Source organism: Cryptomeria japonica, chromosome 5 (assembly GCF_030272615.1).
Source record: "Cryptomeria japonica chromosome 5, Sugi_1.0, whole genome shotgun sequence".
NCBI lineage: Eukaryota > Viridiplantae > Streptophyta > Pinopsida > Cupressales > Cupressaceae > Cryptomeria > Cryptomeria japonica.
In genome coordinates, this window is record NC_081409.1 from 448436816 (window position 1) to 448452434 (window position 15619).

Sequence of the window (15619 nt, forward strand, 5' to 3'; positions counted from 1 at the left end):
TGTCCATTAAAAAAAATTGTGATATCAAAACATAAATATTTCACCTTTGGTGTCTTATGCAGGCACATGCTACAAGTCAAGCAATCTTACATGATCCAAAATAAATAAAATTTTGTTTCTTTCACTATTTTAGTTTGTACAGGGGATTATTTGTGATTGATAGTTTGCAACTTTGATTTTTAGTGTTTAAGAGTCTAAGTATCCATATAATGTTGTAATGAAGGTCATTGGTTGTGAGGTTGATGTTTCAAGGATCACATGAGTTAGTAAGAACTCTAGATTTGTAGGATACAAATTAAATCATGATAAAATGACACGCTATAGAGTATGTCACCAAGGTGTCATATGTTACCATCAAATCTTAGGGAAGTCATGAAATATCCAATTTATGCATCCAAGTTTGGATAGTTGAGCAACCATGGTTTGGTTGACAAGTGGACGACAACACACTATTGTTGTTTATTTTAGACTTTCCAAAATTATCAAGAATGTTTAAGTAGATTCAAATGCATGCAGGACTACTAGCAAACTTGAAGAATTGTAGGATGGACACTAAAGCATCAAGTTTCTTGAACCTTCAATTTCTTGGATTGTGACCACTTGGCATTACAATTTTTCAACTATTGGTATCAAAGTGAAAGGCCAAGGTCACCTTACCAATTAATTAGCACATGAAGCTTCATTCTAAAGGAGTTCAACAATCAAGCATGGCAAGGAGAAAGATAAAATTTAGGTTTTAGGCTATCATCTGAGTGTTACAAACCATAAACAAACACGTTCACATAAGAATAGACATTCGGTCTAGGTGGTAAACCCAAAATAACTTTGTGTCTGGAGTTTATGTGCTTATGGCAATGTTCCCTAACATATGGTAGTGAGAATTGGAAGGATTTCACATTTTGGAGTAATCCATGGAGAATTTACTTCAATAATTAATAGAATTTCCATTGTTAATCTTCCTAAAGATGCTTTTAATTTGTGCTTTGCACAACCTTTGTTTGGTTATTCATTTGATAAGTTTACAATTTGCATCATATAGTAACAATGATTTCAACCCAAAAAATCTTGATTACTTTATCAACAATGCCTTGAAAATGGAACTTTATAAATATTACAAGAATAAATAAATTATGCTCCATGAATTATTAGGATGTGGGGTCATAGGGACTAAGGGTCTAGATTTGGGGATAATGGCAAAATGATGGTAAGAAAGGCTCTAAGTGCAAAGCTCCTAGTAAGGGTGATGGGTATTGAACCTCACTAAAGTAAAGGGGTAGAGTTCCCTCATGGTATTAATGGGAGGTGATCCTCACAAGGGTCTAGGGACAACACCCCTAACAGGACTGACGAGTGAAACCCCCACCACCAAGACCAAATTAAGGCCTTCAAAACCACATAAATCTTTATGGTGTATGTGATTTTCACAATTTTATCACTATGCTTCTAAGAAACACCAAGCCTTTCAATTTTAACAAAATCTCCATTCTTCTACAACAACCCCCTCATGTTTTGCAGCAGTCGGTTGCTATCCTGCAGCAGCACTTTGTTGGCTCTACTGATGGTTTCCAAGCGGGATCCTTACCGCTTGATCATTCTCTTGATGGTCCCAATGACAGTATCACCCGGGGTTTTGTTTGTCGTAGGCGGAAGGGGAAGTCCTTCCCGCCCCCCTAGCCCCTCCTCAAGGCTCAAATGTCCATATTCCTCCTTGAGTTGGGTCAAGGTTGTTGAAGGTTAGTCAAGTCTCTTTCTTTTGTCTGGCCTAGTTTGTTCGAGGCTTGCCCCCATGTGTTGTTGTTTTCTTTCTTTTTGATAGTCTTTGACTATGTTAAAGGGTCAGCGTCCTAGTTAACGTTGCTTATTAATCAAACAAAATCTCCATTCTTCATAAAACTTAAAACGAGCATAAAAAATCTAACCAGTTTGAATGTTGAAGACTACACAATTTTTATCTATGTTTGAATACTAGCACTTTCTCTTATAATTCGTCGCTTTCTCTTTCTAATGCTGACACTTAATCAATGAAAATGTGGCTAGTGATCTCATCGTTGCTCACTTTACCTATCCTAATGCTTAATCTTGCAACTTTGCTCTATGTTGTTGAAACTTGATATTCATTTGGAGAGAGGTTGGAATCCTAATTTATTGCTTTATGTGAGTGATTATGGTTGTGGATGGGTCCATAAGCTATTAGGGTTAGGGTTAGAGGCTCAAATATTGATATCAATGTTTGATTTTCTTTCAGCTCTTTGATGAAAGGGACAGTTGGGAGTATCAAGTGTGTTTTGGAGGTGCTAACAAGTCCCCTAAGTGCCCCTAATACATCTCTACATTCCCTTAAAAGACTCCAAATCAAGGGGATGGCCTAGAAAAGTCCCCTTTCTAAGGGAGATGTCCCAAGAATGGCCCCTATCCAGATGTGGTGGTGGTACAAGAAGGGGCGTTTCCCCAAAATCCTCATCTCAAAATAGACAAGAACTTTTTAGGAGGTGGAATGCATCCCTATGGAACCCTAGAAATACATTACTTTTGTAAGTTTAATTAAAAGAGATGTCAGATCAATTTGATATGAGCCTATCCTTTATAATGGTTTTCTTGAATATGTTTGGTGTTACATCCCTCTTTACATGGATGAATGTACTTTCAGTTTTAGAGATTTATATTGCTAACATTGCAATTGATATGAACATTGGATAGATGAATAATATTGGCGTGTATATTTATGTGATTGATTAATGTGTTTTAAGATTTGCCTAACTACCTTTTTGTCTCTAAGTGATTGCAACATAGCTAACGTCCTCACAAGGGAGAGTGAGTATCATCAAGAAGAGGAATGTAGACCTTGGAAGAGATCGCATTTGTCATCGAAGCCCTAAACCTTGAGATAAGTTGGCATGGTTTAGTAATTATTGCTTTTCTAAGTCCAAGTAGTCAAGTTGTGACCTTGTCAATTATTAGTTCAAGTTTTGGTCCTTATTTTATAATTGTCTTAATGATTTATTAGAAGTGGAATCAGAACTAAAGTTATATCTTGTAATAATTTAGCTAAAGAAATATATATATATATACATATGAAAATTCTATAATTAATGCATATGTGTGTGTGTGATGTGTGTGTTTGTGTGTCTATATATGTGTATATGTAGGATTGGATTGGCATCAATAATGGCAGAGATGACTTTTAGTCATGTCCTCCTAACTGACCCTTGCTATCTTCAATGATATTAATGGTTGTAAGTTCCAGTCCCTACATTACTTCGCAGTTTTTTCAAAGAATAATAATGATGGAATGAGTCGAGAGAGAGTGTGTAAGCCCTCATCGAATAAGAGTGCATGTTTATTATCTCCACCATCCAAACTTTTGCAATGGGTGGTGTGGCAACGTTACACCTGTCACCCATATTAAGCAATGCGATCTGAATATAATCTCAACCAACCATATTTATCATAATCACTCTCTCTCTCTCTCTCTCTCTCTCTCTCTCTCTCTCTCTCTCTCTCTCTCTCTCTCTCTACTTTTATATATACACCAAGGACCGTTAATGTCATAAGGCAATGTAATGTTAGTTGTCCAATAACCATAGAGTCAGTTGGCTGAAGTGTTTGGAACAAGTCGAGAATACTGATCTCTCTCTCTCTCTACTTTTATATATACACCAAGGACCGTTAATGTCATAAGGCAATGTAATGTTAGTTGTCCAATAACCATAGAGTCAGTTGGCTGAAGTGTTTGGAACAAGTCGAGAATACTGATAGCATGATTAGCAAACTTCAGACCTTCGCCAAAGTGGCATAGTGTTATGCATACGACCATCAATTCACATGAATCAGATACACCCCTAGTCAAAATGGTCATACTAGTTAGGAGGTACCTACAGTGTGTGACCAGCTAGTGTTATGTAGATTCTGAACACCAGGCTCAAATGGCAACTATTCCTAATCTTTGGTCTGCACCCTCGCAAAGGGAAGGGCCATTTCCAGAAGGAAGGTGTGCGGTGGACTACCAAGTTTATGGTTGGAGGTAAAGCCCTTGATGATGCTCTCCCTCTCCACAATATGCCGAGACTTGTAAGAGTAATTTCCAGCTGTAATGAGTATTGATTAGTAATCTCTAAACCTTTCTTCTCTTATGAATTTAAGTATGTTAATTGTTGATTAAGTTATGATGTTTTACATTCTTGCATTTCTTATTCAGATGAAGTTAGTTAGATGCAATTATGCTAAATTTCAGTTAGTTAAATCATTTCAGTTTCAGCTGAAGTCTTTAGTTTTCTATTTTTCAAAATTATATCAAGTTTACTTGTCAAGAATTTATTGCATTTTCATAATCATAAGTTTAGGCATGTTACATTTGGGATTGAGATGGTGCAAATCGCAAACTACACAAAAGGTCAAAAACTGATTCTACAATGTCTTCAAGATAATGGCACTCGATTAGAACCACATTGTTGTATGTAAACATTGTCCCTACAAAAATTGAATTAGTCACTTTGTACACTAGCATATTTATAGATCACAATGACATTTTAATAGGTTGCATATTTAAAAGATCTGAGATGCATGTGAAGCATGATGAGCCCTCCAATCCTTCTACAGCTTGTGAACACACTGTCTTTATAGATATTCAATTCAATTTACTTTGCACTTTTGAGAATAGAAATGAATGTGACATTGTAAGGATAGCTGTGAACGGAGCATAGCAGGCCTGAGACAGTTCCAAAGCAGGTCACCAACCAATCTTCAATGTCTCAATAGTACCAATCCTTCTTTCATCAAAATTCCCCATTGCTTCACATCAATGTCCCCGTTACAATTAAACCCAGGTGATTCATATGGGTGATTCGTATATTCATACATAAAAAGAACTCGATAGAACCGGAAAAATATACAATAAGCAATACAAAAAAAATGGTGATATAAAAATGAAATTGATCAGATTACCACACCAAATGGCAGAGACAAATTAAAATGTTCATTGGATGAATTAAGAAATGTTTTCTTCAAACAAGATTCTCTTCTACCATTACTTTTTTCACATTATGCAAAGCGTGCCTTTACTATCTGCCAAGCTAAAACTGCTTTCTTTCCATTCTTGAGGCTTAAAACACTTTTTGGAAAGGAAACACACCATCTACATAGAAGCCCCTCATTTTTTGATGGTACCTTTTCCCACCTTCCATGACTTTCTAGACTGCGGAATCTTATGAAGCAACTCCTAGCCTCACACTCACTCGCATCCAACCCTTCAGCCCCCATCTCTCCCTCTCTATGTGCATTCTTGCATTCCAAGCATATTTTTTCAGTTACTCCTCATCATCGTCCTTCTCAACAGAGCCCACCATATATACAACTCCCGCATGGCTTCAAGACTGGTTCAGATAAATCTTTACTGGCTCTTGTGTATTCAACATAAGTAAGCTCCAGAGAATGCATCTTCATCTTAAAATCTCATTTTGTGAGTTATTTTAGGCAGTTTCAATTCATCATAGTACCCATACAAAATAGTTGAATAACTGGAGAGTAAAATTATGGTCAACATAGCCTTTAGGAATCTACGTATCTCTGAAATTGGGTTGCCCCTGTCTATTGTTCCATGCTACCTGTCCAAGTGCTTCAAAGAGGAGATGGTCCTTCCATCCTGTTTTGACCCTCCTCAGCAATGCAATGCTTCATTTTATTTTTCCTCTTCTTGTAAACAAGCTGTGGTTTTGCCTGTAATCATGAATAAATAGCTTTAGTATATTCACATCTCTCAAGCGAGATTGACATAAACAAAATGAATTTCCAGGATATAAGCTACAGAGTAAACATGAGCAAGAGAAGAAAAAGTGTTTATCTGGAACAAATTAGTGGTAAGTGAATATATCCCTCCAAAAATGTGTCACCAGCTTTACTTACGCTGCAGGTATACTGTTTACAATAAGGAAAGAAATAAAAAGAATCTTGAACATAACATTGATACATCAAAACTCCTATGTGAGCGATCTTAGCATTGACCATCTTATTAATAAATATTCAATTGCATAATACTTGCTGGAAACTGGCTAGATATGCCAAAATAACATTTTAATGTGATCTTTAATCAATAAGCATCTACCATATCTGAAGTCGATATGCTTTAAAGATCCAAAGCACATGAGCCACAGACTGATCTAATATTTCCTCATGCATATTTAAATGGTTCTGACAGCAACTAGGAAAGATCATCTGAATTTATGATGCAACTTTTAGGCAATTTAAAATTTAAAACACATGCAAATAAACCCAACAAAAAAACTCAAAGAAGTGTGCCTTCTGTTAGGCATCTGAATTGGAAAATCATTGCAAAAAATGACACTAATGAATAGATCTAGAAAGTCCTGCAACGGAATCTGTATGTTGATATAGAAAGATATTGGAATTAAAAAGATGCAGACAAAGATAAACTAGTGACACCTCAAAGATTGGCATTCAAACAAGGAATGAGATGATTCAACCTTTGAGAGGCAATGCCACGTAATTCCATTTACAGAAAAATTGGTTGGGTACTCTTACATTGAATAAGCCTTGAACAGTTGCAAGTTAGAAACTGATCCGTGCTCATCAACTCCAAACCACTTGATGACATAACCTTTTGTATGGTGTTCATTTTTCATCCCAACAATTCAGGATGCTGTCCTGTTAAATAGTGCTTTCGGGACTTATGCTTCTCCATAAGACAAAAATTCCCATGTTTCCGAGAAAAAGACATCCCCAAGATGAGGAGACTTGGGGGAGACATTCCTCCATCACACCGCCTCGTCCGTCAGAACTATAGGGACGCCTGGACATCCCCAGGACGGCCAAGCGACTCCCAAGAGTCCCACGACCATCTCAAGGATGCCCAAGAGTCTCCCACAGCTGGCAGGCAAAACAAGTGAAAAAAAAAACCAATGCCCAAAGGTGAACCCTAATGGCCAATGGGCCCCACCAATGCCTCCCAAACCCTATACAACACCCCATAATCTTCACTTTTAGTGAAAACAAAAAAGGTGATAAAATTGTGAAAATGGCATTCATCATGAAGGTTTGTGAGGTTTTAGAGGCCTTCTTTGTGCTTGCCTCTAGGCCCCATGAGGAGTGCTTCCCCTCAAACCCCACCAGGGGCTCTACCCCCAAACACCTGCAAGGAGCACTACCCCTTGACCCTATTGGGGGCTCTGCCCCCAAATGCCTGCAAGGGGCACTGCCCCTTGACCCCAAACCTCCACCCACCATTGTTATTGATCAATACAATCATTTCATGCTTTCAAAGTTTATTAGTTTAAACTTTACTTAGCATGCCAAGTTTCATTTCCAAAACTATGCCCACCATTGTTATTGTTCAATGCAATCATTGTCATATTTTTTATGTTTATTAGTTTAAACTTTACATAGTATGCCAAAGTTTCATTTGCAATATTTATTCTTATTACTTACCCATAAAATATTTAGTGGAACCAAATAAATACTCAATGTGGCTAAAAACATCTCCTAATGATGCACCACAAATACGCATTCATTTTACATAATTAAAATAATTCATTTTTCTGCAAGTTGTACAACACCTTATTCCTAGCATTACCCTATGACCATTCAATTACAATTGACCTAGGGAGTAAATTTGTGTTCATTTGCAATTATGTGAGAAAGGTTTGTGCATTCAAATGTTGTTGCATGTACACAATGTTGGATTATTTGTCATTGATGTCAAAGGCTTGTTTGAGTTTGATCATGAATTTTGGTTGAGCTCCATGTGTGCCTGGTTGGTTGAGCTCCCTGTGTGTCTGGTTGCTTGCTGGAGCTACTTGGTTGCTTGTGTACTTGAGCTGTGTGTATGCTTGCTTCAGCAGCTTGAGTGTCTGCATCAGCAGTTTCTATGCTTACCTGTCACTTTGTCAGCTGCTCTATCAGATTATTTGCCACATCATCATTTGGACTTTTAAAAGGTTAGAAGTTTTTTTTATGTGTAATGAATATCGTAAGTTAAGTGGCTTATTTATTGTGGCGGCTCAATGTGAATCGAATATGAATTATCCTCCTCGTGTGCGCTGGGTGTTAAGGTTTTAAAAAAAAACGTCTTGCTTGGTGGAGTCAAGGTGTTCAGATTTTTCCTTAAAAAGGCCTATGCGTTTAATTAAGTGTTGTACCATGTATGTGGGCTGCATACCACGAAATTTGACTCATTAAAGACGTCTTACATTTTTGAAATGGTGGCTTCAGCTTGATAGAGTCTTTGTATTTACATGATGCCTATTTGTTATGTTGGCGGTGCTATGGCTGGACGTTTTTTGGTTTGAGCCTTTGAATCTGTCAAATTATGGTATGTGTGGCAACAGTTTTGTTTTCTCCACAGGTGTGGATGGAGGTTGGTTTTTTTAGAATGTTATCGCATCTTTGGCTGTGCGAAAAGAGACAAAAGTTTTTAATAATTTTTTTTGAGCTGTGCGTGAGTGGTGACACGTTGGTGTATCGTCTTTCCTTTTGGAAATAGCAGAGTCGTGGTAGATTTTCTTTAGTGAAGCCGTTTCCGTGCTTGATAATGGAAGAGTCATGTTTTTGAAGGAGATGCTGCTTCAGATTTTAAAAACCTTTTAATGTGAAGGTGGAGCCGCCGTGAATGATGAGGACGTTATTTTTTGCTAAGTCATGCCTTGCTAAAAATTATTTTAGTTTTGGCAGGAACAAGAATCGTATTTATTGATTCTGTGCATGGCAATATGGTTATTTTTGAAAGCTGTTGTAAATCTTTTGAGTCATGAAAAGTCATTTTTGAAGATATATTGTGTTTGTTTTTTTGTTTTTTTAAAACATATAAGGGCCTGTTAGAATTTCGGGGTGATGCTGTAGCGACTGTGAAGCACAGAAAAGTATTATTGTTTGCGTAGTGCATTGAAGTTGGATGGATTATTGTGAGAAGTGAAATTTTATGGTGCTGTTAAAAAAAAAACTCTTCTCACATATGTATTGGATTCCTAAGTTGATATTTTATCATGATATCTGTGTTGAATATCTATTGTTCGTGTGGGTACACTGAGCTATATATTTGATGATGTGTATTGTATTGATGTTTTTCTTGGACGAGAGTCAAGATGTTTGGATGCTAGCAGTTTCTGTTGATAATGTTGGCAATATGCTGAAATTGTTATGTGTTGTCATTGATGTCAACACTGTGCTCCGATTGGATATGGTTTTGTCCCGGTTGGTTACTGTTATCCCGGTTGGTTCCTGTTCCAGTTGGATCCGATATGATCAGATTGGTTGTTTCGGTTTTGGATGGTTATTCAGATGGTTGTATGCTTTGTCACATTCAGTTGGTTCATGAATGGGTGCTCCAGAAGCTATCGCTTATGTTCTGGATTACCGGTTGATATTCTTGGTACCGGTTGGTGATATTCGATGATTTGGTTAAGTGATTTTGGTCCGGCTTATAGAAATGGTTCCTAACGTGTTGAAGGCGTTCTTGATCATGTCCTAATTATTTGGTGGCTTCGCATTGGCTGGCCTGATGATTTGGTGATCCTATTTGTATCCGGTTGGTTATTCTGTGTTATTTGCACTGAGGGTTTCTACCAATTGGTGAAACGTGTTGATATAGGTCTTAGCGGAATTTCCGACAGGTATAGTTGTTTGGGAATTTGAATTAGGTCCATGCTATGTAATGTAAATCATAATATTGGTCCGATGGTATCGTGTGATGAAATTTTTGTGATTATGGTTTATGGGTTTAGGGTTTAGCCGACCTTGTTATCAAGGTTGATAATCTGTATTTATAAGAGATATATTCATGTAATTTGCAGAGGATGGTATGGTATGGTATGGTTATGTCTGCATTATCTGAGAGTGGTTTATGTGCGAACAAGGTTATATCATTCAGAGAACGTTTGAAAAGGTTTTAGAGTTGCACGGGAGATATTTGTGCTTAACCAAAATTGTGTCAAGCATTATGAGATGCTATTTTCACAGTTTATTTTCTTCAGATTGTAGTCCGATGTTTATGTAAGTCAATGAAACTTCCCTTTTGTGATGAGCAGTGAGCTCTAGGCGGTTGGCCTAATTGCAAGTGCAATCCCCATTGTAATTATTTCACATAATGTTGCAGAAGTATTATCGAACTGTGGGTATGGTTTCCCACCGTGGTTTTTCCCTTCACCGGGTTTTCCACGTCAAAATATTGGTGTTTTGTATTCTGTGCTTTCATGCTTTATCTTTCACTGTGCCGTTTATATTGTGCTCCGGTAAATGGTTTATAATCTGCATTGATTGTTTACTTGTGGAAAACTGATTCACCCCCCCCCCCTTCTCAATTTTCCTCCAGTATGAAAGATTCTAACAGATAATGATGGTTTTATTAAGATGATTACTGTACTTAACTCAGACCAGACCGGATATAATGAATGTTGTCTGCATTGCTTCTAGATTTCAGTCTAATCCGAGAGGAAGTCTTGATATTGTTGTTAAAGGAATACTCAGATATTTGGCAGGAACAGATTATGGGTTATGGTATCCAAAGGATGATTTCAGATTATGTGTCTATACAAACTCAGATTGGGTAGGAGATGTTGATGACCGGAAGACCACTACAGGTGGTGCATTCTTTCTTGGGAAGAAACTGGTTTCATGGATAAGCAAGAAACAATCATGCACTTCATTATCTACTGTTGAAGCTGAATATGTAGCTGCTGCAACTAACTATACTCAGATCTTATGGATGAAGCAAATGTTGAAGGATATAAGGGTAAGTTATGATGAGCCTATTTTTATTCACTGTGATAATACTACTGCTATTGATATGTCAAAGAATTTGGTATTTCATTCCAAATCAAAACACATTTCCACAAGGTATAATTTCTTGAAGGAAAAGGTTGAAGCGAAAGAAATCATATTGGTTTATGTGCCTACTAAGGAACAGGGTGCAGATATTCTAATGAAACCATTCCCTAAAGACACTTTTGAATATCTCAGAGATCAGTTGGAGGTCACCACCCCTCCGACAAAAACTTAGAGATGTAGGGATGCATCAATCCGATGAGCTTATCAGAAACATCTTCTAATTCGGGTTGATGGGATGATGCTGCTGCTCAGGGGGAGTAGTCAGCTATTTGGTTTGGCATCAGCCCTTTGTCATTGATGTCAAAGGGGCATAGGTGTTCATGTGAAAAACAAATAATCTTAGGGGGAGAGATATTTTGTTGTTTTCTGATTGTTTGGGATTATTGCTGGCACTCCTTAGCACTTGGATGTTTTTCACATTCAGTGTTGCCATCAATGCCAAAGGGGGAGATTGTTGGCAATATGCTGAAATTGTTTGTGTTGTCATTGATGTCAACATTGTGCTCCGGTTGGATATGGTTTTGTCCTGGTTGGTTCCCGTTCCGATTGGATCCAGTATGATCAGATTGGTTGCTTCGGTTTTGGATGGTTATTCAGATGGTTATATACTTGTCACATTTAGTTGGTTCATGATTGGTGCTCCGAAAGCTATCGCTTATGTTCTGGATTACAGATTGATATTCTTGGTACCGGTTGGTGATATTCGATGATTTGGTTAAGTGATTTTGGTCCCGCTTATAGAAATGGTTCCTAACGTGCTGAGGGCGTTCTTGATCGTGTCCTAATTATTTGGTGGCTTTGTTGCTGGCCTGATGATTTGGTGATCCTATTTGGATCCGGTCGGTTATTCTGTGTTATTTGCACAGAGGGTTTCTACCGGTTGGTGAAACGTGTTGATATAGGTCCTAGCGGAATTTCTGGCGGGTATAATTGTTTGGGAATTTGAATTAGGTCCATGCTATGTAATGTAAATCATAATATTGGTCCGGTGGTATCATGTGATGAAATTTTTGTAATTATGGTTTACGGGTTTAGGGTTTAGCCGACCTTGTTATCAAGGTTGATGATCTATATTTAAAGGAGATATATTCATGTAATTTGCAGAGGATGGTATGGTATGGTTATGTCTGCATTATCTAAGAGTGGTTTATGTGCGAACAAGGTTATATCATTCAGTGAAGGTTTGAGAAGGTTTTAGAGTTGCAGGGCAGACATCTATGCTTAACCGGAACTGTATCAAGCATTATGAGATGCTATTTTCACAGTTCATTTTCTCCAAATTGTAGTCCGATGTTTATGTAAGTCAATGAGACTTCCCTTTTGTGATGAGCAGTGAGCTCTAGGCGATTGGCTTGATTGCAAGTGCAATCCCCATTGTAATTATTTCACATACTGCTGCAGAAGTATTATCTGATTGTGGGTAGGGTTTCCCACCGTGGTTTTTCCCTTTACCAGGTTTTCCACGTCAAAATATTGGTGTTTTGTGTTCTATGCTTTAAAGTTTTACCCTTCACTGTGTTGTTTATATTGTGCTCCGGTAAATGGTTTATAATCTACATTAATTGTTTATACTTGTGGAAAACCGATTCACCCCCCCCCCCCTCTCAATTTTACTCCAGTATGAAAGATTCTAACAGATAATGATGGTTTTATTAAGATGATTGTGGGTTGTGGCTTGGGGTTGTATCGATTTGATGCTTTGTTATGAAATAGTCTTGAAGGCAAGTTTTCTTAAGTTCTTTGAGAGACAAATTGGTGAATGTTTTAGGGGTTGGAGCCTCTGATATTCACAGTTGGTGTTGTGAGGAGAGTTTGAGCTCTCTTTTGACTATTGCTTTGTAATCTAGGTTGGTGCCCATTTGAAGATAATAAATATCTTTTGATATCGTGGGTTTTTACCCGAAAGGGTTTTCCACGAGATATCTAGTGTAATTGTCATTGTGGTTATTCGTGTTACGATTTTGTGCGATATTTTTTAAAAGGGGTTAATTTTTGCAATATTGATTCATCCCCCCATCTCAATAACGTATGTGTGCTTCTCAATTGGTATCAGAGCCGGTACCTTCTGCTAAAGCTTTAAAGCTTGAGGGTTGATCTTGTTGGCACACGAAGATGAATGCTCTAGAAGGTCTTGCACCGAACAGAGTCCCTCTATTTGATGGATCAAACTACACCTTTTGGTGTGTTAGAATGCGAGCATACTTCATGTCACTCGCTTTTGATGTTTGGAATTGTGTTGCGACTGGCTATACACCTCCATAAAATCCACCATCCACTGCTAATGAACAAAAAGTGTTTGAAAGATGTTAAGGCTATGAATGCTATACTGTGTGGATTGTCTGAATCTGAATTTGTTAAAGTCATGCACTGTGATACTACTCAAGCCATGTGGGATAAACTCAAGAATGTCTATGAAGGAGATGAAAAGGTGAAGAAAGCCAAGCTTTAGATTCACAGGATGCAATTTGAAAGTCTTAAAATGAAAGAAGATGAGAATGTTGCAACCTATTTTCTAAGAGTAGATGAAGTAGTGAATTCTCTTAAAGGTCTTGGTGAGAGGGTTGATGATAGTTTGGTTATTCAAAAAATCGTAAGGTCTTTACCTTTAAGATTTGATGCAAAGATCTCAGCCATAGAGGAGATGGTTAACCTTGATAAATTGTCCATTGACAAGCACCATGGTATATTGATTGCATATGAGATGAGGACAAACACAGAATCATCAATAAGGGAGACTGCTTTCAAAGCTTCAAAAAGAGGCAAACAAAAGGAACAAGTTTCAATTTACAGTTTGGATGATGATTCCGACGTAGAAGAAGCTTTGCTTATGAAAAGGGTGAAGGAATTCAGCAAACAAAAAGAAGAAGATGCCTCTAAAATGCTTTAACTGTGGAAAGGCTGGACATTTTGCACCCAAGTGTCTGTATGAGAATAACGAAGACAGCAATTACAAAAAGAAGCCTAAGTTTAACAAGAAGTTCAGAGGAAAGGACAAGACGACATGGAAATCCAAAAAGAGTCTATATTCAAAGGAGGAAAGTGATTCATCTGAACGAAGTGATGAAAATTCTCAGAGTGATGAGATTTTGTTTATGGCTCTAGAAAAAACTCACACTGAAAATCAAGAAGATGAAGATGTTTTTGATGAAGAAGATGGAGAAGTGGATCTTGAACAAGAATTGTTAAATGCTCTCAGTGAGATTAAGAGTCTTAAGAAGAAAAATCTAAATTTGTAGCTACTGCTCAAAGAAGAAACTCAAGAAAAAATCAGAAAATCACAAGCTCTAGATGATGCTAACAAGCTCATAGATGACCTGAAAATTCAGATTGAAGAAGCTAAGAAGGTTCCAGAGGATCTGAAAAATCAGATTAAGTTGAAGGAAGAAAGTTGTGATAGATTGGAAGCTGAAATTGACTCTCTCAGGAAGTTAGACAAATCATCAACATTGTTGAACCAAAAAGAGATAAGTTAGAAAAGATCACTATACTTGGATGATCTTCTAGCCTCTCAAAAACAGTCTTCAGATTAATGTCGAGTTAGTCTTGAAGAAGGTCAAAGCTCTAAGTCTTCAAAAGAAGAACAACAGACTATTGATGGAAATAGCTCAAAGTTTTCTTCAATAAGAATCATAAATAATGGTTTCAAGAAGCCTTCTAGTACTAGACAAGCACTCTTAACCAGGTTTAATCATTCTTTCTTTCATGGTTACTATTATGCTTGTAATTACTTTGGGCACAAGGCAATAAATTGCAGAATGTCTTTTAGAAATGATTTCAAATTTGTGAATCAGAACTCTTTTGCCCCTTTGAGAAGTTATAATTATGTTTGTTACAAATGCAATAACATTGGAAATGGTGCAAAGTTTTGTAAGAATAACAGGGCAGATTTCTCAAACAAAGATGTCAAGAGCAATGTTAAGGAAACCAAAGTGTGGAGGAAGAAAGAGAAAGAGGTTGAAACAAAGTCTTTGATTGTGCAAACAGCTGTTCTTGCACAAAATGAGAAGGATATTTGGTATGTGGATAGTGGCTGCTCCAAACACATGATCGGAGATGAATAAATTTTTGACTCTCAAGCAATCCAATGGTAGCAAGGTAAGGTTTCATGGAAATTCTTCTGCAAGGGTGGCTGGAAAAGGTACTCTTATGTTGAATGATGGAAAAACTAAAGTTGAGAATGAGCTGTTTGTAGAGGGCTTAAAACATAATTTGCTTAGTGTTAGTTGTGTAATCAGGGACATAGTTTAACTTTCAATTCTGATTGTTGCAAAACTAGTAAAGATGGTATTCATATTGCTGATCCAAGTAGGGCAGCAAACAACTTATATATTCTTGATGATGTTAAGAGTGTAACTTGTTGTTTGAGTTTACTTAATGAATCTTGATTGTGGCACAAAAAATTTGGTGATACAAGTTTTGATAATCTTGTTCAGATCAGCAAGAAGGGAGTTGTTAGAGACTTGCCTAAATTTACTAAACAATCTGACACTGTGTGCAAGGATTGTCAATTAGTTAAACAAACTCATAGGAGTTTCAAATCAAAAGAGTACTCAAGCATGATGCCTTTGGAGCTGATACACACTAATTTGTGTAGTCCTACAAGAACAAAAAGTATGCAAGGTGAGAGATATTTTATGCTTTTAATTGATGACTACTCATGTATGACTTGGGTGGTTTTTTTAAAGGAAAAATCATAAGCATTAGAGAAGTTCAAAGCCTTTAAAGCTTTGGTTGAAAATGAGAAGAATCTGAAAATTAAGTGCCTACGATCAGACAATGGAGGTGAATT

The 15619-nt window shown here is 37.2% G+C and overlaps 1 protein-coding gene across 6 annotated transcripts in view; it reads right to left on the minus strand.

Moving 5' to 3' along the window:
- Nucleotides 1–4744: 4744 nt before the first annotated feature.
- Nucleotides 4745–15619, minus strand: part of LOC131060721 (uncharacterized) — a 96179-nt gene continuing 85304 nt past the window's right edge. For 5 of the 6 annotated variants that reach the window (XM_057994097.2, XM_057994088.2, XM_057994079.2 and 2 more), the window contains one exon: nucleotides 4899–5712. In XM_057994097.2, coding sequence (XP_057850080.1) covers nucleotides 5614–5712 — 99 coding nt within the window. In that variant the 3' untranslated portion in view covers nucleotides 4899–5613. Of the gene's footprint in view, nucleotides 5713–15619 lie in introns of all 6 variants that reach the window. The other variant, XM_057994107.2, reaches the window with a different exon arrangement.